Here is a 22,653-nt window from a genome sequence, read left to right as displayed (position 1 = left end):
ATCGGGCCCAATACATTTTTGAAATATCGTGCTGTGTATCGTTTTTGGTCCTTATCTCTCAATGATGAAGAATCACTTTAAAAATTAAATAATTTTCGTATCCAGATCCGGATCCGGATCTTCACCAAAATCTAATCAATCCGTCCTTGTCACACACCCAACAAGTCCACGAAGTTTCGTCTGAATCCGCCCACAACTTTTTGAGATATCCTGCACACAAACAGACAGCCAAACAGGGGTGAAAACATAACCTCCTTCCACCTTCGATGGTGGAGGTAAACATATAGCTAGTTCTGAATTTGAAGAGTGCAGATTGGGGATAAGAGATATGTACATAATATTGTGCACAAATGAAAGACAAAAGGGGAAAGGGGGTTCGTGCTCAGTGTGAATATAATGGAGATATTTCATATGCTTTATGTTATGTATTACTTGGAAGGAGTACCCATCCCCAGTGATGGGAAAAGGAAGCAAAAGTAGCCGTCCCCAGTGACGGGAAAACTTAAGTTAATCGATCATTTTTCATCATTTCATGGACTTTAAAAAGGTGAATTGTGTTGCACTCTTGGTTTCACACAGAGCCAAAACTGAGCTACTTATAACGCCCACCACAAAATGGTGGTGCAACATCGGGCGGCGGAGGATCAATTTATAATATAAAGGAGCTTGGTCTTGGCGTGCCTGTGTCCGTCCCTGCATCCGTCCGTCTGTCCCTGCCTGCATCCACAATTGTCCCATAAGGATACCACTAATCAAGCCCAATCTATCTGCAAACAGTATGATATAGTTGAGTGGGGTTTCAAACAGTATGATATAGTTGAGTGGGGTTTCAAACAGTATGATATAGTTTAGTGGGGTTTCAAACAGTATGATATAGTTGAGTGGGGTTTCAAACAGTATGATATAGTTTAGTGGGGTTTCAAACAGCATGGTATAGTTGAGTGGGGTTTCAAACAGTATGATATAGTTGAGTGGGGTTTCAAACAGTATGATATAGTTGAGTGGGGTTTCAAACAGTATGATATAGTTTAGTGGGGTTTCAAACAGCATGGTATAGTTGAGTGGGGTTTCAAACAGTATGATATAGTTTAGTGGGGTTTCAAACAGTATGATATAGTTTAATGGGGTTTCAAACAGTATGATATAGATTAGTGGGGTTTCAAACAGTATGATATAGTTGAGTGGGGTTTCAAACAGTATGATATAGTTGAGTGGGGTTTCAAACAGTATGATATAGTTGAGTGGGGTTTCAAACAGTATGATATAGTTGAGTGGGGTTTCAAACAGTATGATATAGTTGAGTGGGGTTTCAAACAGTATGATATAGTTGAGTGGGGTTTCAAACAGTATGATATAGTTGAGTGGGGTTTCAAACAGTATGATATAGTTTAGTGGGGTTTCAAACAGTATGATATAGTTGAGTGGGGTTTCAAACAGTATGATATAGTTGAGTGGGGTTTCAAACAGTATGATATAGTTGAGTGGGGTTTCAAACAGTATGATATAGTTGAGTGGGGTTTCAAACAGTATGATATAGTTGAGTGGGGTTTCAAACAGTACGATATAGTTTAGTGGGGTTTCAAACAGTATGATATAGTTGAGTGGGGTTTCAAACAGTATGATATAGTTGAGTGGGGTTTCAAACAGTATGATATAGTTGAGTGGGGTTTCAAACAATATGATATAGTTTAGTGGGGTTTCAAACAGTATGATATAGTTGAGTGGGGTTTCAAACAGTATGATATAGTTGAGTGGGGTTTCAAACAGTTTGATATAGTTGAGTGGGGTTTCAAACAGTACGATATAGTTGAGTGGGGTTTCAAACAGTATGATATAGTTGAGTGGGGTTTCAAACAGTATGATATAGTTGAGTGGGGTTTCAAACAGTATGATATAGTTTAGTGGGGTTTCAAATAGTATGATATAGTTTAGTGGGGTTTCAAACAGTATGATATAGTTGAGTGGGGTTTCAAACAGTTTGATATAGTTGAGTGGGGTTTCAAACAGTATGATATAGTTGAGTGGGATTTCAAACAGTTTGATATAGTTGAGTGGGGTTTCAAACAGTATGATATAGTTGAGTGGGGTTTCAAACAGTATGATATAGTTGAGTGGGGTTTCAAACAGTATGATATAGTTTAGTGGGGTTTCAAATAGTATGATATAGTTTAGTGGGGTTTCAAACAGTATGATATAGTTGAGTGGGGTTTCAAACAGTTTGATATAGTTGAGTGGGGTTTCAAACAGTATGATATAGTTGAGTGGGATTTCAAACAGTTTGATATAGTTGAGTGGGGTTTCAAACAGTATGATATAGTTTAGTGGGGTTTCAAACAGTATGACATAGTTTAGTGGGGTTTCAAACAGTATGATCTAGTTGAGTGGGGTTTCAAACAGTATGATATAATTGAGTGAGGTGAGGATAGATGGGCCAATTTCAATTTAAATTAATACAAAAACTCTTCCTCCTTCATCTTCTTCTTCACTTATAACAATGGTGAGTCTCATTCATATATCGTTTCTCATATCAATTAGATTCAGAAAATGTTTGCTATATTCAATACTTTTTTCAACATTTCCATTTTATTCATATAATAGTAATAGATTGCCTTATCAAACAGTATTTCTGATTATACACCACCTTTCGCTCTATTTGCAACAACGGTGAAATAAGGACACGGGGAAAAAAACAGCTGATATTTCACTAATTTACTTGCACGATTTTTCAAGGGTGAAAGTTAATTTTTCGCCGGGTACCCATTCTCGTCTGGCCAAAAAGAGGGGAAAATATCCTGCTCACAAAATAAAATTTGGCATCAACATTATTCATCAAAAGTGAATGTTAACATTTTCAAAATGCAGCCTGGGAAGCATCCACTGCAAGAGGGAGAAAGACTCACGTACAGACAGACACCACGGTTCGCAATATATAATAGATGACTTCCCTTCCAAGGAACTTTAACATAGAAAGAGACCATTCGCCCAATAAAGCCTGCACAATGAGATTGCCAACCTATAACAGTTTATTTTGTGTGTGCAGTCAAGGCTCGTGGAAGAGAATTGGGTGGAATGGATGGATACAGAAGGAAACTTCTTCCTCCCCCCCTCCCCTCCTCCTTCCCTCCCTCCCCCTCTGTGTCTGTGTCTCTGTCTCTCTTTCTCTCTCAGAAAAATGTGTCAAAATGGATATTTCATGAGCCATGAAAAATGGATCCTCCAAATGAGCCAATTATGCGGATGGGAAACCATCAGCTGCATAATGTATGCATGGCGAAAGTTTTTGGTGTTTATATTCAAAATGAAGCGGGAAGCTCACATGGAGAACATTGAAAAACGTGAAAATAGTAAACTCCACATGTAACGTCTTTTGAAACGTCATGATTTACCACCCCAGGACTTGCTTACTATTTTCAGAAGAACGAGCAGACACCCCCGGAACAAAACCCTCCCTTTATTTGGGCTGTGTAAAGGCAACAAAGCGCTGCCTCGCATGCTTCTGGAAGTTTATGTTTCCTGCTAACAACCCAGCGTTCATTTTAGCCATCCGCACACTTAATGCCAAAAAAATAATGTGATGAATTTGTTTTATGTTCCCAGGGATCAGACAATGAAGTGGAAATAAATGATAAATTGCAAGATGAAGGTGTCAATGATGGTGAATGAACATGACATCAGGAAAGACCATGTTGTTTTACACATCTGACTAAAGGCCCGGTCACACCTTGACGTTTTAGCCAGCGATGGCAACGTATTAAAATGTATGTAAAACGCTGGCTTACGTTGAACTTTTGATGTTTTTTTTTAAAGATTCGGACGTATTCATAGCGACTTGGTCTTATGTATAACGCATTGGTAACGGACACAGAACGTTTCGTTGTGTTATAGATAACTTATACCAACGAATGCTGAACCTGTTGTCGGCCTACACAACCGATGCCCAACGATAGTCTAACTTAGGCATAGCGTGTTGCACGCATCGCCGACGATGTCGTGACGATGTCGTGACGTAGCCTATTAAAAGGCTGACGCACAACGATTCGAATCATAACAGCCGTAGAAAGGGAAGCATCAACATCGCGGTCACACCTTGGCGATCTTGCCAGCGTATGCCGACCTAAGAAAAATGTGTCTAAAACGTTGGGGCATGTCAAATACGGTATGAGTAAGTTTGGTATACGTGAGTAGAACGCTAAAGTACGCTATCATACGTCGTAGTAAGTGGAGTATGTCAAGAAATTTTAAACATGTTCAAAATTTTACGACGTACTCGGCGAATGACACACGTTCCGCATGCGATGGGGATAAGTTTTACACACGGTATGTGGACGCTTACACACGTCCACAAAGGCTACTTATAAGCTACTCATAAGTCGAAACACGTCGCGGTAATGTCTTTTTTACATGAAACTTATTTCTAACTTATGTTTGACGTGCTTTGAACGAATTCTTTACGTAGTCCCAACACACATCGACGTATTCCAATGACGTCTTCCGGTCGACAAAAAAAAAAAAATGAACGTGTTTCTAGCTTACAACTGCCATATAAAGACGTGTTCCCAGCGGTTTTGGGAATTGGTATATAAAAATGCTGCTCATAAAAGGGGAACCCAACAGTGTTTTCGAGTCCTTTTTGAGTCGATGTCCATGTCAGCAGTAACAGTATCAGTATCAGTATTAGTATTAGTATTAGTAGTAGTTTGTTCATGTTGGCAGTAGTAGGTGAGTGTGAGCGGGACGGTGTGGGTTATGATGGATCGTCTTTGCGTCCGCGTGTCCATGGGTAGGAGACATCTTTTCACCATTGTTCGAAGTTCTTCGCGGCTAATTTTTTATGGGGCTTTTTCAACAATGAGCTATAACTTGTTTTTACGATTTAGGTCTATTCATAACGGGTTGGACAAATGCACAATGAACTAATAATGTGCATAGAGCGCTTTGATTACTTATAGATACGATATACCAACGAATAATTATCGTGAATAATTATAATTATAAACAAGGAATAATTATAATTTTTTTTACACTCAACGACTTTTAAACGGTACCACTCAGCTATTTTCATTGTTTACAATGAACGATTTAAATTGCTGTCACTCGCCTTTGTTTTTTGACGCTGGCGCTCGGAAATTTTAATCGTTTCTATTGAACGTGCTAAATCGCTCAAACCCCATTATTGAAAGTAGACGCTTGCGCTCAACAATTCGATTTTTTTACACTCAACGACTTTTAAACGGTACCACTCAACTATTTTCATTGTTTACAATGAACGATTTAAATTGCTGTCACTCGCCTTTGTTTTTTGACGCTGGGGTTTTGAAATTTGAAGCGTTTCTTCTGAACGTGTTAAAACGCTCAAACTCGACTATTTTAAATAGACGCTGCCGATGGACAATTGGAATCATAGCCAAGCCAGACATCGAAGTGTGAACATCCTCGTCATGCCGAAGAAAAGTTTGAAGAATGCTGCAAATAAGTGTCCTGGCCATGGCCGTGGAAGCTGGCGCAAGGACGATCCATTATGCCGTCGTCTTTCAGCCTATTAGTAACTTAAAAGTAACGTCTGTCGACGTGTGTCAACGATCGCGTAACGTGCCAACAACACATTAATCATAGGTTAGAAATAAGTTTCGGGTACGCTAAACATTACCTCGGCGTGTCTCAACTTATGATTAACTTACAAGTAGCATGTGTTGACGTCTGTCAACGATCGCAGACCGTGCAAACAACTTGTGGCCAGCGTAGCGGAACGTGTGAGTCATACGCCGGCATATGTCGTAAAATTTCAAGCATGAAAAAATTTGAGAACAACCAAAAAGTACAACGTTTAAAGCCAGCGTACAACGACGTATGGCAGTGTTTTTCAGCGTGCTCTCAATGTTATCAAAACTTACCCATAACTTATTCAACGTGTGCCAGCGTTTTAGAAAAAAAATTCAAAAATCGGCATACGTTGGCTAAAACGTCAAGGTGTGACCGGGCCTTAAAACAAACATTGCGAATTAGCATTTGAGGGGCATCACCTTTGTTTCCATTGGCATCATTTATGCTTTGTGATGTCAAGCAAGTGTTAATCTGTAAAATAAAAAAGTTTTATTTTAGTGGCAGACCAAAAGGGATGGAAATGGGGGGATGAGGGCCCCTCGTGATTAAATATTTATGCATAGCTGACGTTTGTTGTAATGAACTATAAAAGGTTTTGTTTACTGAACTGAATTAGTGCATTTTAAGTTTTAAAACAAGAAACATTTTCTTGGGAGCTATTAACACTCCAAATTTCATTCTGGATCTGTCCCTGCATTTATACGATCTCACTATAAACAATGTTCTGGGTTAGTCGGCCTGCAGCACGCTCAGTCCCTCCCCTTATTCGGAATTCATTCTGGTTGGTAAAGATGCACAGATCGAGTGGGTCTCCTACTCCACACTCCACATCACACCATCCACACCATCACAGGCTCAAACCCTGGCTTTTGTTGATAGTCATTGCAAAGGCCGGCCTGAGCAGAAACTGTCATCGGCAGAGTTGGAAAGGAGGATCCGTGTCAGATGGAGAAAGAAGAATTCTAGCAATAATGAGAATAGACTCGGCACGCTCACCACCAATCATCCGTGGCTCAAGAAGAAGATCAGTGACTTTGGTTAAGATGTAACATGGCCCGTTGCAGAAGCCATTGTGAGAACTGAGATTTTGCAAGAAAATGATATGAGTGTTGACTTTCAGTGACATCTCGTGTGGTGGCAGACCTGAAAGATTTATTGAGTTAAAATCTCTGGTGGATATAGGGCAGATAGGTTTTGATTGGTCAAAGAATCGACACTTTTGATGAAGAAAGTGTCATCCAGCAGGTGGTCAATGATGTTACTGTTGAGAAGATCAACCATGTTATTAGTTGTGGTGAAAAATCGCACGTGAACACAACCGCTCAGAATTTGTACGATTGGACGGTTCTTCAAGTCCGGCACACACATGGTTGATAACACCATCTTCCGAGTTCACACAAAGAGCAGTTGGTTTTGCAATTGCTGAAAAACTGGAAACCAGTGATACTCTACACATTGGCTCGAGGTTGCTACAGGGCTATCAGTCTGTGTGTCAATCCTTGCGAGTGGAATGGGAGGGACGCGTTTTAAAAATTGATCGTACTTTCATTGCGGGTCAAATGCCATCTATGTTACTGCTATTAACAACACTGACATGGTTTGTTCAACCTTGTGATAATCTTTATACTCTGTCATAAAGCGTTGGTGCCACCGAAGCGGCTTCCTGAGCAAGGGTGATACTGGGTGGTTTGCCATTGCCTTACCAGCAATAGTTAGGGCAGGAATTTGCAATTTGTTCCTGGTGCTGGCGATGGCTCGCCTACTCTTCGTGAAGGACACCGTGGGGATCTAACATCCACCAACTAATGTCGGTAGATGGGATGCCCAGTTTAACATTCATCAGAGGGACAGCACACTCAATGATGATTAACCCTGTCTGTGAAACACCGGGATGACAGTTTATAGCTGGGCCGAAATTCAAACCCAGGCGAGACAGCTTCAGAGGTGAGTGTGCCTCCCTCAAGAGAGACAGCTGAACGTGTGAATGTACAAACGCAGACAGACACTACACTTTACATTATACAATATATTTGGGAGGGGAGGGGGGAGGATGGATTCAGTATTTATATACATTTTTGATGCTTGCTTTTTTGCTTTGTTTCACCTTTCATTTTGGGGTTAGCATGATTGCATAAAAAGACGTTTTCCACCGACACATTTTGCATTTATATGCTTGCGTTTCGACTTAAATCCAGCTCCATATAGACTTGCTCTCTGGAAATAAATACTGCATATTATAATGGAGCAAAATAATCCAGTAAAGTGCATTAAAATTTGAGTTTTGGAACAAGGTGGATCCTGATATGTGAATCTCAATGAGGATATAAAATGAAGCGAAACATGCGAAAAAAGGCATTTTGTAACACTTTTTGTCATCGTCATCATCGTTCTTACCTCCATCACCGAAGGCAGACAGAGATTGTGTTTTCACCCTTGTCTGCCTGTGAGCAGGATATCTCAAAAAGTTATGGATGGATTCAGCCAAAATTTGGTGGACAGGTTGGGTGTGTAACAAGGAATTACAAGGAAATTATGCGCAGGAGGAGGGCCATTCGGCCCATCATGCCTGTGCCACACCAATACCAGATTTGATAAATCTGTCAATACCCCTTCCCTTCGTGTGCAGCCTTTTGGCTGCTACACTGGTACTCATTTCACCGACCTTGGAAGGATGACAGGCTGAGTAAACTCCCTGGTGTTAATTAATTGGCCAACGGGGTTTCAACTCAGGACCCCACGATCCCAAGCCATCACCCAAACCACTAAGCCAACACCAGGACGAATTGATTAGATTTTGGTGAAGATCCAGATAAGAGAAAATTACAAGTGATTCTTCACCATTGAGAGATTGAGCCAAAAACGATATATAACACGATATCTCAAAAAGTTATGGATGGATTTGGACGAAACTTGGCAGACAGGTTGGGTGTGTGACAAGGACTAATTTATTCAATTTTGGTGAAGATGCGGATCTGGATCCGATATTTTTTTAAAAAGTGATTCTTCACCATTGAGAGATGGGGCCAAAAACAATATTTAGCACAATATTTAAAAACGTTGTAGGTGGATTATGACAAAACTTGATAGACGAATTGGGTAGGTGACAAGAACAAGCCGATTGGATTTTGGTTCAGGTCCGGATGTAGATTCGGCCCATCAGTGGGATAGAAAATGTAAACTGTTCAGCCAGGTGGAGGTACGTGCTCTACCGAGTGCTGTTGTTGCTATGGTTGTTATTGTTGCTTGTGTGCTCCTTCCATGTACTTTTATACTTTTTTTTCTTTTGATTCAAGAAATATTACTATATATAATTTGGTGTGTTCCTTCCATGTCCTTCTGAAGGTTTCCTGCTGGCATAGAAAAATAATGTTGCCGCTGGAATTGCTACATTTAGCTAACATACCAACTTCCTCTTCTTCTTCTTCTTCAAACGTGGAAAGACGGGCTTTAAAAGCAGGCAACTTTATGATTAAAAGGACATGATTTTTTGTTTGAAGTAAATTGAAGATTAGCTTTCCAACAGTTCCAATTTTTAGGTCATCTCTACCGAGATGACCTAATAAAGCCGGACCAAATGTCTATCCGTCCGTCAACAATTTTTCTTTCCAATCTTGATGAAACTTAGTATGTGGGTAGAGGTCGATGTGAGTGTTGCATAACAATATAACTTTTGTCCGAGTTCAAGGTCAGGGTCAAGGTCACGAGGTCACGTAAGTTACAAAAAAATCGCCATTTTCAAAACCTATCTAGTCTGCCATTCCACAAGATATTCGGCAGCTGTTTATTGATTATGATAGTAAAAAATATTATGTTGTATCTAACCGGACAGATTTTTTAATTTCCGTCCCGTTTGGCCGCCACGTAACCTGGAAGATGGTCAAAAACACCTCCCAGTACAAAGAAAACTCTTTACTTCCGATCTTGATGAAATTTGGAATGTGGGTAGAGGTCGATGAGTGATACCCAACGACATATTTTTTCCCGGATTCGAGGTCAGGGTCAAGGTCACGAGGTCACGAAAGTTGTGAAAGTCGCCATTTTCAAAACCTTTCTTGTCTGTCATTTTAGGAGATATCTGGCAACGGTTCATCGATTATGATAGTAAAAAACATTATAGAGATGACCGTCACCCCCACACGGGGGTAATTTTATTATTCTATGATAGCAGGAACCCTTTAGAATGAAGCGTAAGACACGCACGGAGGGACAGCCACTTTTCGTTTGAGTAATATACTCCTGAAATTTCTATAATACTGTGCAAAATTAAAAAAGTAAAAAATACATTTGTTATGAAGGAGTATCAACTATATGCTTTATTGACAAATAACTATCATACTGTACTATACATAATTAAGCTTAAATGTGTTGGGTTGACTTGCATGCATTCCTAAACTATTGGACATAACGAGTTGAAATTTGGTGGTTGTACTTGGGGGATTCCCTGGAAGGTTATAGGTGGTAAAAAAATGTAGTCGAGGGGGTTCAGGTTCAAATTCTCCATGTAAATGCGTACCGTACAGCACCACATGGTGGTGTAGGGGAGTGTATGACAAATCATCTGTGGAGATGACTTGCAATTTTCCACTGTACACGTGACATAGTGCAAGTGCTTTACTAATCCCTGCCAGAGGGAGGGGGTATTACACTCCCGTAGTGAGCGGGTGTTCCTCGTCCTTATAAACAGCAATCAAAATTGTGTATATGTTGGGATATTTTTCTGAATAACACACATTGAACCATCTTCCAGATTGTCTCAGTAGTAAAACATTTCCATACTTGATCGAACCCATATGCCATTAATTCGACTTCATCCTTAATGCTAGACAAGAACAGGAGGATAAAGCAATATCTCAAGCAGCGCAAAATGGTACCTCTCTCGTTCTCCTGAGCCGTTATTGACCACAGTGCTGTTTCGATCAAATGAGCTACTTCGGCGCTTTCCAGAATCTGCCTTTACAGGAAGACGACCCTCAGCATCACAAAGCCAGCCCTGCGGAAATGCATGCAGGCGATGAATTTCACTGGCAGCAACAAGTGAGAAAGCAAACAACTACTAGAGATTTCATAGAACATCATGCACCATGCAGTATTTAATTGCATAATTCAATTTTAATAAAAGAATGATATTAAAATTGTTTAAAAAAAAAATTCTGGAAGTTTAGCACTATTGAAGCAGTCTTATAGACCACCCTGACACCATCCTATTTAACATGTCCAAGTACTGTTAAACTGGAAATTATTGGAAGCGACAAGAGGTGATTTGTGTTCTACGGTGTTCATTTGTTATATGAACTGTTCAAGTGTATAATTCAATTTAAATAAAATAAACATTGTAAAAGTCGTATAGAAGTGAATTCCGGAATTTACTGCCATTTTACCGCTGTTTTTGCAGTGTCTATTACATCACCCTATCAAACACGCTACATTAGTTATTCGTGCCTGTTGTATTTGTCCTTTATAATGTCCTTAAAACAGTAAGTTTCCTGCTAGGAATTATTTTCAATTTTGTTTGACTGCCAGGCAGGCACACAGAGTAAAAATATTATCTCACTCCTCTCGACACATGTGTGATCGGGACAAATTCAGAGACAAAGTACTGTTAAATGGCAGGTTTGTTTTCCGATTCATGTTCCGATTTGTGTTCAAAATATAATATTGAATTTAAATAAGTTGTTCCTCGATCATAAACTGACATTTACAGACAGACAGACGAATGGACGGACGTGAACCAACTGCTTAACTCCGTCTTTTACTTCGCGTGCATGGGGTAACAACAGGATGTGAATGCTAATGAAGAGATGTTTAAAAAGCAACAATAGAGCAATTCAACTACCCCCGCCCCCATTAATATTGCATAAACATAAAAAGTAGACACGTGTGCTATATACAAGGAACATTTTAAATCAATATTGCTGTAATTTCAGTATCAAATTCAATCTCCTTCGAAAGGATAATAAAATCACATGCACTACAGCCTGGGGCAATTATTAGACAGAAAATGTTTTGGTTATCTTAGATTACAGTCGCACCTTATAGGCTGGTTGGGTGCATAGTTCGAGCGCATTGACCTTGCAGTGTACTGCAAGCCACAGGTGGTGCGGGCAAACACACACTCAGAAACAGGTGTGGATAACTTTAATATTATTCACATTCAAGTTACAAAATAAACCTTTGGTGACATTAAATGTTAAAATGCTATGGATAAATTATACTGCTTTATCGAACTGTGCCCAAGGATTGTTGGGCACGCTAGTCGAGCCCGTAGGCCATGCAGCGTACCGCAAACCAAGGGTGGTGTGGGGAAAAAACACACTCAAGAATGTGTGTGGATAACTTTAACATAATCTACAATCAAGTAAAAAAAGTAAACTTTTGGTTAAATTAGAAATGAAAATGCTATGGTTACATTAGCCAACTTTGTCGAATTGTGTTTCAGGCCGCGAGGGGTGCAATATTACAGGAGGCTGCCCAGGGGCACTATAATAAAGTTATTCTACATACGTACGTACGCACGCATGCACACACAACCAAATTATTCATCTGAGTGTGGAGTCATTCAAAAAAAACAGAAATCTAATCATTTATATCGCCTTGGACATGCATATAACTAAAATATTCGATACTTTGTTCAGCAGCATGGATGGGAATTTTATTTCATAGAGCTACAAGCAGAGTTTAAAACAGAGCAGAAATGTATTTGCTTTTGAAAGAAGTTCTTCTTTGTTGCCAAAGAAGAGGAATTCAACAATATCTCAGTGCTGTCTTCCAGTGTTAAATGATCAGAAAAAAAACAAAAACAAAATCACCTCAAACTTTTGCACTTCCTGCTGTAATTTCTCCATCTTGTGAGCTGTCTCTTGCAATTTTGGCTCCAAACTGCCTGGGTCACCCATCTGTGGGTTTCTCAAGTATACATCTTTCATCTTCAGCAGAGCTTCTCTGTAAAATATAAAAACATTGATAGCAAATTGCAATTAGCTGCACATGATTTCCATATTTCTCAAATCCAATCCATTGAGTAAAGTTTCCTTTTATTGTTCATTTTTAAGTCACCAGTGATACAGATTGCAAAGTGCTTCATCCTAATTATGCAAACAAGGGTTCACTTTCAACAGTGAAATATCACCAAAAAGGGGTATTCTTTGTTCTGCCATGGGAAGGGATCATTTATCACTTTTGGGGCTTTGGCGGCTGGCCTACGAGTAAGGAATTTGTGACACCAAGCATTTTGCATTGTCAGACCATTAACTTGCAAGGTATATGAAGAGGACAAGGAAAGGCGGAAGGAAACTAAATTCCAACCTCTGGTCAGACTCTTTCTTAACATCCAAGTTCAGTTCATCAATTTTCTGGTGTAGTTTCTTCCTGCGCTGCTCAGGAGGAAGATGACTGAAATCTTCAGCGATGATACCCTGCCAAAACAAGGCCCACAAAACAAAGCATGTGCATCAAAAATCATGGATTTTTGTTGCCTCCTTTAACAGACTATATATTTACAAAACAATCCAACACCAACACAAGGTTTTGAAGCAGAAAATTGAAGGATTCACAGGCATACACCTATCTCTCTGTGGAGTACATTATTAAATGCACATGCACAACACTCAATCTCTGGTCTATCCAACCTGGTGTAATACTGGACAAAAATATCTGCAGTGTTTTGCTTCAACTAGAGATAGAGGAAAGCTCCTGCTGGCTATTCTGTCATCTTGTGCATTCACTCATCAAAAAGGTAAAGCCATTGCACCACATTAATTAAACACTGGCATTTTTGTCCAAATTATTTGCCACAAGGCTGATGTAGATGTTGAAAAAAACAATAGAGCAATTTGTGTATGTGGAAATGCCATGCATAGTCGAGTTACATAGTGCAGCAATTATATTTACACACCCCAAAGACAACCGTGTAGAGGTTAATATATGCAGAGTCCAACAGCTACGGTAAAAATACCCTTGTATGTTAAAGTTAATGATACACAGCAAGGTGTTGTTTGTCAGGTTAGTATATTGAGCAAAACCAGCGGCCGAGTGCAGTTTAAACAACAATGAGTCAGAATTGTTCAAAAACGCAAGGCTTAAAATAAGCAGACGATAATCAGCGATCTTTTGGGGAAGATTACAGAGATTTGCAGCCAAGTTAAATGCAACTCACCAATCAACAATAAAGTATCTCTATTATCATGAACCGCAAGCATCAGCCCACTGGCTTTCCACATTGCTATGCAGTCGTGCAGTGCAAGTTGTGTGAGTGGAGCTCAAATGAAATACAACATGATGCGGCACATCATGGTATCCAAGCCTTACCAGCCTCAAAGAAAGCTTCACAGTCTATAAAAGAATCCACCGGAAAAGAACAACAACAATAATAATAATAATAATAATAATAATAATAACAATAAATGACAAAATAAAACAAGTTAAAATTACATCTATGTGACTCTTAAACCAAATACCACTATAAAGAGGAAAATAAAACAATACTCTTGCAAATACATCATTTACTTTACCGACCAAGTCGTAGATTATAGAGGAAAGTCAGTTTTTGGAATCACTTTCTTCTAATCCTTCAGGACCACATCTAATAAACACCATTCCATGCTGTCTCTTCTTTCTGACAATGTCATCTACTCCTATTATACTCTGCCCTATTATACCTATAGGTCTGCTTTTCCTAAATGTTGTATGTTTGTACATTGTCCAATCTTTGTTTGTTGTGAAGCTCTCCCATAACTTTTAACATCTGTATTTTAAAAAAAATCCGAGGCAAATGCCTTTTTATTTTATCAATCTATCCTGGCTTGATTGCGCAGGCTGCGTAAAAAATAAAACAAGTTAAACTATTAAGCATATCAAAATGCAAAGCCTGTCCGCATCCACTATGGACTCAAACTAAATTTGAAGAAAACAACAGCTAATATATATATATATATATATATATATATATATATATATATATATATATATATATATATATATACACACACATATATATACACATATATATATATATATATATATATATATATATATATATATATATATATATATATATATATATATATATATATATATATATATACATACACACACATACATATATATTATTTTCATTTGCATTCTCCATATTCTCATAATAAAGGTTTGTTGAAGATTTGATGACAAAAGCTCAGATGGTAAAAAATTATGGCTTGGATAGACACAATGAAACTCAATGGTAAAATAAAGAAACACGGAAGAAATTAAAAAAAAACCCAGCCAGCTGTCATCATGCTATCTTAATGTGCCATTATCATTATCACTATGATGTTACTGAAGAAATCAGGAACACTTTTGATCGTTTTCCCTGCCGAGAAATAAGCAGTTTACAAGGAGGGGGCTTCCATGTAATCAGCTTTTCCCCAAGCAACCACATTCCCCGAATTAGTCTCTAAGGCGAAGAAAAAAAACCCCGCGGTCCTGTGTTTGACGCGCTGCGGATTGACTCATTGACTGGACTAATGAGGGTGACTTATAGTTACTATAAATTTGCCCTTTCACATTTTGACTCGATTATTAAATATTTTCCCTCTTGAAAATTCAGCTTTGATGAAAATTTGATAACAAAAGCTCATATAGTAAAAAATAAAAGGTACAGACTGAACAGACAGAAGCAATTGCAAAACCCTGTTTCCTGCTGTGTGGGGTGACAGGCTGATAAACAAGTAAAACGTTAGCCAAGACAAATATAATAAACAGCAAACATGGTGCAGAAGACATGAGTTTTAGTTTTCATAATAAAAAAACAATATCAAACATCGACGTCACTAATAATTATGTGGCAGATAACATGTGCAAGAATGTATCCAAGGAAGCATTTCAGACCAAGTCATTTAAGTGATGATAAGTGCACCAATTTAACATGCAGTGGAAGCTAAAGTTTAGGAATGCAAAAGTCAAAGCCAGGTCATAATGGAAATACATTATCTGAATTTATGGGTATTGCAATGAAATTATTGCTATGAACCAATTTTAATTTTTTTTGTAAAAGTTAAAAGTGTGACTTTTATTCCTTCCCAACATGGTACAACACAAATGAGAGAAATTGGGAAGGAAAAGCAAAAAATACCAATTTGAAAGCATTTCTGCCCTTAAACAATTGGAGGTGTTTATCCGATTACAATTGAGTCCTGGTACAACAAACATATGGGCAATGACCTGTGCAATGAACAGAAAAATAACAATAGACAGGAATAGTAAAAAAAAAAAAAAAAAAAAAAGAAGAGGGATCTAACGAGAGCACAAATAAATAATTGCTTACCATTGAGGCCACGAGGAGAACTACATTTTTTAGCTTGGATTGGAGTTGAACTTAACTAAAAACCTTCCTTACTTCTGGAACAACTATGTGACAACATTTATCTGCCAGCATGAGGGGCTTTGCATCTCAGAGCATGCCATCCTTTTTAACAGAGACAAAGCTGGGTGTTCCAATTGTATTTCGGTTGTGGAAGCTGAAGATCCCATGGTATATTTTTTAAAGTGCAGGTGATTGTGTGCTGTTACCCTGGCCAAATTCTCGGCTTGTATGGGGTTAGTTGAATACGTACTTAGTTGTACCTGCAGTCGATGAGACTGCTGGGATGTTGATACAAGATATACAAGGTATCTTACAAGTCTGGACACAGAAGAGAAAATACACACTTTACTTTTATTTTATTAAATGCACAAATTGAGTTCCATTAACTTGCATACACATAATTATTGCACGTATGTTTCTCTGAACGTTCCTTAAGAAGGAAAGACCGACGTCAGCACATTCCTTCCGAATGCTTTCCTTCATTTCTGCGAGACTGCTTGATCTCATGCTATAAACCATAGATTTCAGGTGTCCCCATAGGAAAAAGTCTAGGGGTGTTAAATCTGGACAACGTGGGGGCCATTCCACCGGGCCACAACGTCCTATCCACCTCAAAGGTATTGTTTCATCCAGCCAGTTTCAGATAGTAGTGGCATAATGTGGCGGCGTCTCGTCCTGTTGAAACCACACTTTTCTTTTTCAGTTGCACCAAAGACACAACATCCAAATAAGGAACCAAAAACTATTGTGACATCGTGAGATAGCCAGCACCAGAAACATTCTCTTCATAAAAGTAGGGGCCTAACAGAACATCACAATGAATAGTACACCACTCCATAATTCTTGGATCATACTGAACATGAGCTTCATCAATCTAATTAGGATTCTCATCGCTCCAATATCGGAAAATATGATGGTTGACTCTCCCAGTCAAATGGAACGAGGCATCATCATTGAAGATTATGTCAGATAACGTTCATTCGACATCAAGTCTAAGCATTACCCACTCACAAAATTCCAGATGCCGTTCGGAATCAATTGCATGAAGAGCTTGAACAAAGGTAACTCTATATGGGTGGTATTTGTTTGCCTTTAAAATTCTTGTAAGGAAGAACAACTAACTCCCGCTTCTTGTCTAATTTTTCTCAATGATTCTTTCGGGCTTCTTGCAACCACTGCAAGAACATTTTCAGAATTAGTTCCATTTGTAGAGGAGCAAGGACAACCAGTACGAGGTATATCAGCAATGCTTCCAGTCTCTTTCAATCGTGTTAAAATGCAAATGATCATGTTATCAAATGTATCACGGTATTATTTTAAAAGGTAACATTTGTCACTTTTAAATTATCGCGGATTTGATAAACGATTAAAGTTAATCACTATTATTAATATATCACCAATATATTTAGCAGCAATGCTCATAGTCTTTGAAATCTTTAATATATGTAAATTGTAGCAGTGGATGATGATACACAAGTGCAGGTCGTCCTTCGAGTTCATTTTCAACAACAACTCGGCCAATCAAGTCATGACTGTCTCTTGGTGTCTTTTATCATTATTATTTTATGAGAAAATTGGTTTCACACTATTCTGACTGGCTTAATTTATTGGTGCAGTAATTGGCAAACAAAACAAACAAACAAAAAACACCAGCAAACCACACATACTTATCACCAAAGTTAAGGACAGAACCAAGTTATGCTGCACAATCAGATCAGCTATATTTGCCCAATAATGTTGTGGCAAGCAGGCAGCATGTCAAAGTGGCATCCACATCAAAGCAGCAAATCCACATTTTAAAGCAACAGCGAGGACTATAAAAATCGGTTTGAATGGAAAAAAAGTTTTAATTGGGGGAAATGGGTGCAGCAAGTGCAATCATGGTACAATGTAAAACATAGCTGATGACTTTTCTTCATGAACTGCTCACAGGACACGAGAACAGGAAGGAATCCTGCGATTCAAAATAAGGCAATTCGCTGTATGTCTGATAAATATAGAATCCAAAATGACTGGGCCATTTTACACCATGTTTTTCATACATGCTCAGGGTACCCAGGGTCAGGTAATGGGCACAAAATAATTCTCCCCGTCACCGCTGGTGATAATGGGGAGACAGACTTGCAATTTCAGCCTGTACACGAAGAATAGTGCAAGTGGTTTAAACACTGACTCCTGTCAGAGGGAGCGGGTATTACCCTTACTAAAAGGAGATGCGTCTGTCCGTCCTTCATGCGAAGAAGTAGCTGCAACTTGAGCATTAATGTAGTAGTTCCTGCTGTTGTAGAATAATAAAAGTGGTACTGTTGGAAAGCTAAGAATCGATTCCCTTGTTTGGAAAACAAATAATAGATTTACTTGGATCAAAAATTAGTGTCCATTTAACCATAAAGGCGCCGGTTTAAAAGCCTGCCTTTCCAGGTTTGAATGAGAGCTCAATGCAACAGTTCCAACAGTAACATATATTATTTCACGACAGCAGGAACCATCGAGGAGGACAAGGAAGGAGTACACAAACACCAACCACAGCCACAATGACAGATAAAGATGTCGACAAGTCACCTGAGCCAAGTCTCAAGTCAAGTGTCACGTTGTAATGTCATCATCATAGACCGTAGTTCCGTGCAGGCCTTTAATACTCAAAAAGCTTAGACAAGTCATAAGCTGGTTGTTTATATGAGCTTGATTTTTTGGGCATGTATCCTCTGTAAAACAAATGACATAGAAGAAATTAAAACGACAAAGTTTAATTGCTTTAATTCAAACTCGTTGACCAAACTGAGTGGTGTAATAGTTACATTTGGTGACCAAAATGGTTACAATCAGTTACGAAACTCGGTGACCAGACTCAGTCTTTTGCGTGTCAATGATCTTGACAATTCCCCTCCAAATATGGAAGGTTGGTGATCCAAATGTTTATAAGCAAATAAGATCACCCGAGGAATCTCCGCCATGCAACTGATAATGAAGTGAAGCGCGTATGCACAGAAAGTAGAAGCAAGCTATGCAGTGGCGCTCAGTCTCCATGGTGTAATGGTAAGAACGTGCACTCAAAGATCAAACCATTATGAACGTGTGTGTTGTGTGTTGTGTGTTTGTATATTTTAGTTCCATTATAAGCCATAAAACACATAGACAAAAAAAAAAACATGGAAGAAGCTAAATGGGTATTAACCAAGCAGCAGTAAAGACATTTCCATATGTATGCTGTATGGCATACATGCCTACTGAATTCAAGGACGTAGAATTCATGTAATGAAAGATACTGTAGCTCTCCGTAATTTACATTCTTTTACTCCACTAGACACATGTATGTGTGATCAGAGGCTCAGAGCTCAGCACTTTGGGTGCTGTATAACGAATCACTTTTCTAAGCTCGGCGCAATATATTCAAGGAGTTCGTGCTACCTTTGGCGTGTGACCGCGGCGGTCTTTGTGCATAAATATAATCACATCGTACCAGACATCGAATGAAAATTCATCACAAACACATCACAGACATATTTCTTTTGATATAGTTTAGCAGCGCCCACCCCCCACCCCCCGCAAAGTTAAGTACCTCCGCCCCCCCCCCACGAGGTTCAGCAGCGGCACTCCCCCCCCCCCACAAAGTTGAGCAGTGGCTCCCCTGCGAGGTCGAGCAGGGCCCCCATGAGTTGAGCAGGACTACCCTGTGAGGTTTAGCAGCCCCCCCGCAAAGCTGAGCAGGACCCCCCCCCAGAAAGTTGTGCAGGGCCCCCCACGAAGTTGAGCATGGGCCCCCCCGTGAGGTTGAGCAAGCCCCCCGGTGAGGTTTAGCAAGGACTCCCCCCCCATAAGGTTGAGCAGGGACCCCCCCCTCCACGAGGTTGAGCAGCGGCCCTGCCGTGAGGTTGAGCAGCGGCCCTCCCGTGAGGTTGAGCAGCGACTCTCCCACGTGGTTGAGCAGCGGCCCTCTCGCGAGGGTGAGGAGCAGCCTTAGCTTTACGTGCCAAGATTGCCATGCAGTAGTGACTTGCATCCCCATGCTCCCCCTCCCATCCACTTCCTCTCCACACTACCCTTCCCCACACAATGTGTTATCAGCATGAATTCCTCCTTGGTATTTCTATGTTTGCATACTAACATTTCCTACCATGTATGCATTGCTATTCCTGCTGCCAATTACTATTTAATTTGTTCTTTGCATTCCTCTTTTACATCATTGTTTAAATACTCCATACTATATTGGATGGTTCTGCCCTGTTGTGATTTTGTTTCAGGGCAGTCGATATCTTTAAAAGGAGGTGGGAGTAGAAAGAAAAAGACGAGAGAATAAAGGAAAGCACAGTGCTGCTCTCAGAACACCGATGGTGAGTTCCCAAAAATGCATGCCAGATTGACTACCTGAGCATTCAAAATCTTTCTAGAAATGTTATAATTTGTCAGGCATATTCATTGAAAAAGCCACGAAAAACCTTTCAATGTAATGAGAATGGCAACAATTTCCAACGAGAATTAGGCATCTGTAATTCGCATACCTCTGTCAGGCTGAACAGTTTACGATTTGTATCTTACTGGATCTGCATCCAGACCTTAACCAAAATCTAATCAGCTTGTTCTTGACACCTAACCAACTCATCCACCCAATGTTGTCATAATCCAAACATAACTTTTTGAAATATCATGCTATGCATCATTTTTGGCCCCATCTCTCAAAATGGTGAAGAATCACTACAAAAAATAAAAAAAATCATCGGATCCCATCTTCACCAAAATTGAATCACTTCGTTCTTGGCACACACCCAACATATCCCACAAATGTCTTCCAAATCCTTCTAGAACTTTTCGAGATATCCGACTCATAGACAGACAAACAAACAGACAAGCCGGGAGGTGGCGATGGGTCGCCGAGCATGGAAACTATAAGATATAGAACAAAATGGATGTCATATAGCGGATAGGGAATCACCTTAAGATTATGCATATCAAATCTCATCCAGTTCCATCTACTGATAACTACTCGGTATCCATTTGAATGAAAAGTACCGAAAACGTGGTTTGAAATCGGAAATCCCCAAAGTTCGAGGGGGTGCTGTGAGGGAACAAAGATCTAAATCGAAAATCCGACTCGAATGTTTCTGCACAATGTATTCCAGACGATTAGTGTGAATTTTCATGACCATCCGACCATAACCCTAGGAGGAGTAGCATTTGGCGCAAAGGCACCTCCAGCTCTCGTATATTATCAATTTTTGCACTAATTGACCTTTGACCCCTGACCTAAGCGAAATCGGTCAATATGTCCTGAGGCAAAGTTGTAGTCCTCATTGAGTACCATGAACCTGCAAAGTTTCATTCGTATCGATGCACTCACCTGGTCGCGAGGGGGCCTTCAATTTGCGCGCATACCCTAATTGTAGGGGGTGCTGCGGGTAAAGTATTCTATATATCACAAAAACCGGAATATATTTGATAGAGCATCACCTGTAGATCATTCGTGCTGAATTTCATAACCCCACGTGGGATAATGGCTTTCGGAATTGATTTCGCATGAACGGTACCGATTTTCAAGGTTTTTCGGTTGTTGCTCGGGAACCAAAGCGTCCCTAGCAACCATCACAATTTCCAAAGTACGAGGTCATAAGATGTACCTACCACTCGAGTTTGGTCAAAATCCGCCCATGTTTACTTCCAATTATGCTGATGACAAACGAACAAACATCCAAACAAACAGACAGAATTACTGACAATAAGGGTCACCTATTTCAGCGACACAACAAACACAGATAGGGGTGAAAACATAACCTCTGTCTACCTTCGGTGGTGGAGGTAACAAACCTTTAAAGACATTATCACACTAGGTCAGGTCAGGAATGGGAGCATGTGCCAGAACAGCGCATCGCTGCATATTATCACACTACTTTCTCCATAATTCCCACTCCTGTCTGAAAAAAGCAACTTACCACATTGTAATATACACATATTATTGGATGGGATAGTAGTATGCCTCACAAATCAGTTTTCTGAATATATGGGTTCAGCATTATTAAGAAAACATTTTTGTGCATATACCAATAAAAAATGATTAAAATGACAAAAAAGCGAAAATAGTTCAAATGCCATTTTCTTTTGTGCCCCTCATTCCTTTTATAATAAAATTTTCAAGTCAGCAAGTCGAGTCAGGTGACCTTTAAAATGCAATTTGTAAAAGCTACAATGTGTTTGATGGTCTATATGCTTTCAGTAAGGCTTGAGCACCATGCCTTCAGTTGTAACACTTACCCCTCGCTTTAGACTCCTAAAAGAGGGAAGCTTCGACTTAGTGGTGGATGTCACCTCGTATGGCCAAGTGCCTAACTCCCGGTGTTGGTGCCCTGGGGATGCCTGTTCATCCAGTGGTTGGGAAAAGGGAGGGGGCTGCTTGTGTGGTGGCAGCGGTGGAGGGTGGCGAGGAGATCGCCAAAGAGACATGAACTGAAGAGTCAAAGCAGGAAGGAAAATATTGACCAGAAAAAGGAAGGGAAAGAAAGGGAAAGGAAGAAAAGAGAAAACTGTGACTGAGACTGGAGAAAGACTGCAAGGAAAATGTGGAGGAAATCAAAGTAAAGATTTATTACTTTTTGCATGCTAAGGTAACTGGTGTGAATGATCTGTTGATCATAGCATGCCTGCAGGTAGGGAATATGGGTTGCAGAACAAACTTCAAATGTCTATCAAATGATACTCGAAAGCTTCAAAATTCACAAGATTGCAGT

The 22,653-nt window shown here is 39.6% G+C and overlaps 1 protein-coding gene and 1 long non-coding RNA gene across 11 annotated transcripts in view; one reads left to right on the top strand and one right to left on the bottom strand.

The window, feature by feature from the left end:
* Window positions 1-22,653, bottom strand: part of LOC147026309 (formin-binding protein 1-like) — a 167,913-nt gene that overhangs the window by 15,480 nt on the left and 129,780 nt on the right. For 6 of the 10 annotated variants that reach the window (XM_085881611.1, XM_085881613.1, XM_085881606.1 and 3 more), the window contains exons 10-14: window positions 22,181-22,372; window positions 13,906-13,929; window positions 12,904-13,013; window positions 12,408-12,540; window positions 10,473-10,591 (exon numbers count right to left, since the gene is read on the bottom strand). In XM_085881611.1, coding sequence (XP_085737737.1) covers window positions 10,473-10,591; window positions 12,408-12,540; window positions 12,904-13,013; window positions 13,906-13,929; window positions 22,181-22,372 — 578 coding nt within the window. The remainder of the gene's footprint in view (window positions 1-10,472; window positions 10,592-12,407; window positions 12,541-12,903; window positions 13,014-13,905; window positions 13,930-22,180; window positions 22,373-22,653) is intronic. The other 4 variants (XM_085881609.1, XM_085881610.1, XM_085881614.1 and 1 more) reach the window with 2 other exon arrangements.
* LOC147026310 (uncharacterized) overlaps window positions 11,284-22,653 on the top strand; it is a 64,486-nt gene continuing 53,116 nt past the window's right edge. Inside the window, exons 1-2 of the long non-coding RNA XR_015058283.1 lie at window positions 11,284-12,102; window positions 20,179-20,268. This is a non-coding gene — a long non-coding RNA (uncharacterized LOC147026310). The remainder of the gene's footprint in view (window positions 12,103-20,178; window positions 20,269-22,653) is intronic.

This window comes from Eptatretus burgeri, chromosome 5, assembly GCF_056783735.1.
Source record: "Eptatretus burgeri isolate ZD-2024b chromosome 5, Ebu_testis_v1, whole genome shotgun sequence".
Taxonomy (NCBI): domain Eukaryota; kingdom Metazoa; phylum Chordata; class Myxini; order Myxiniformes; family Myxinidae; genus Eptatretus; species Eptatretus burgeri.
This window is presented reverse-complemented; position numbering and strand designations above follow the sequence as displayed.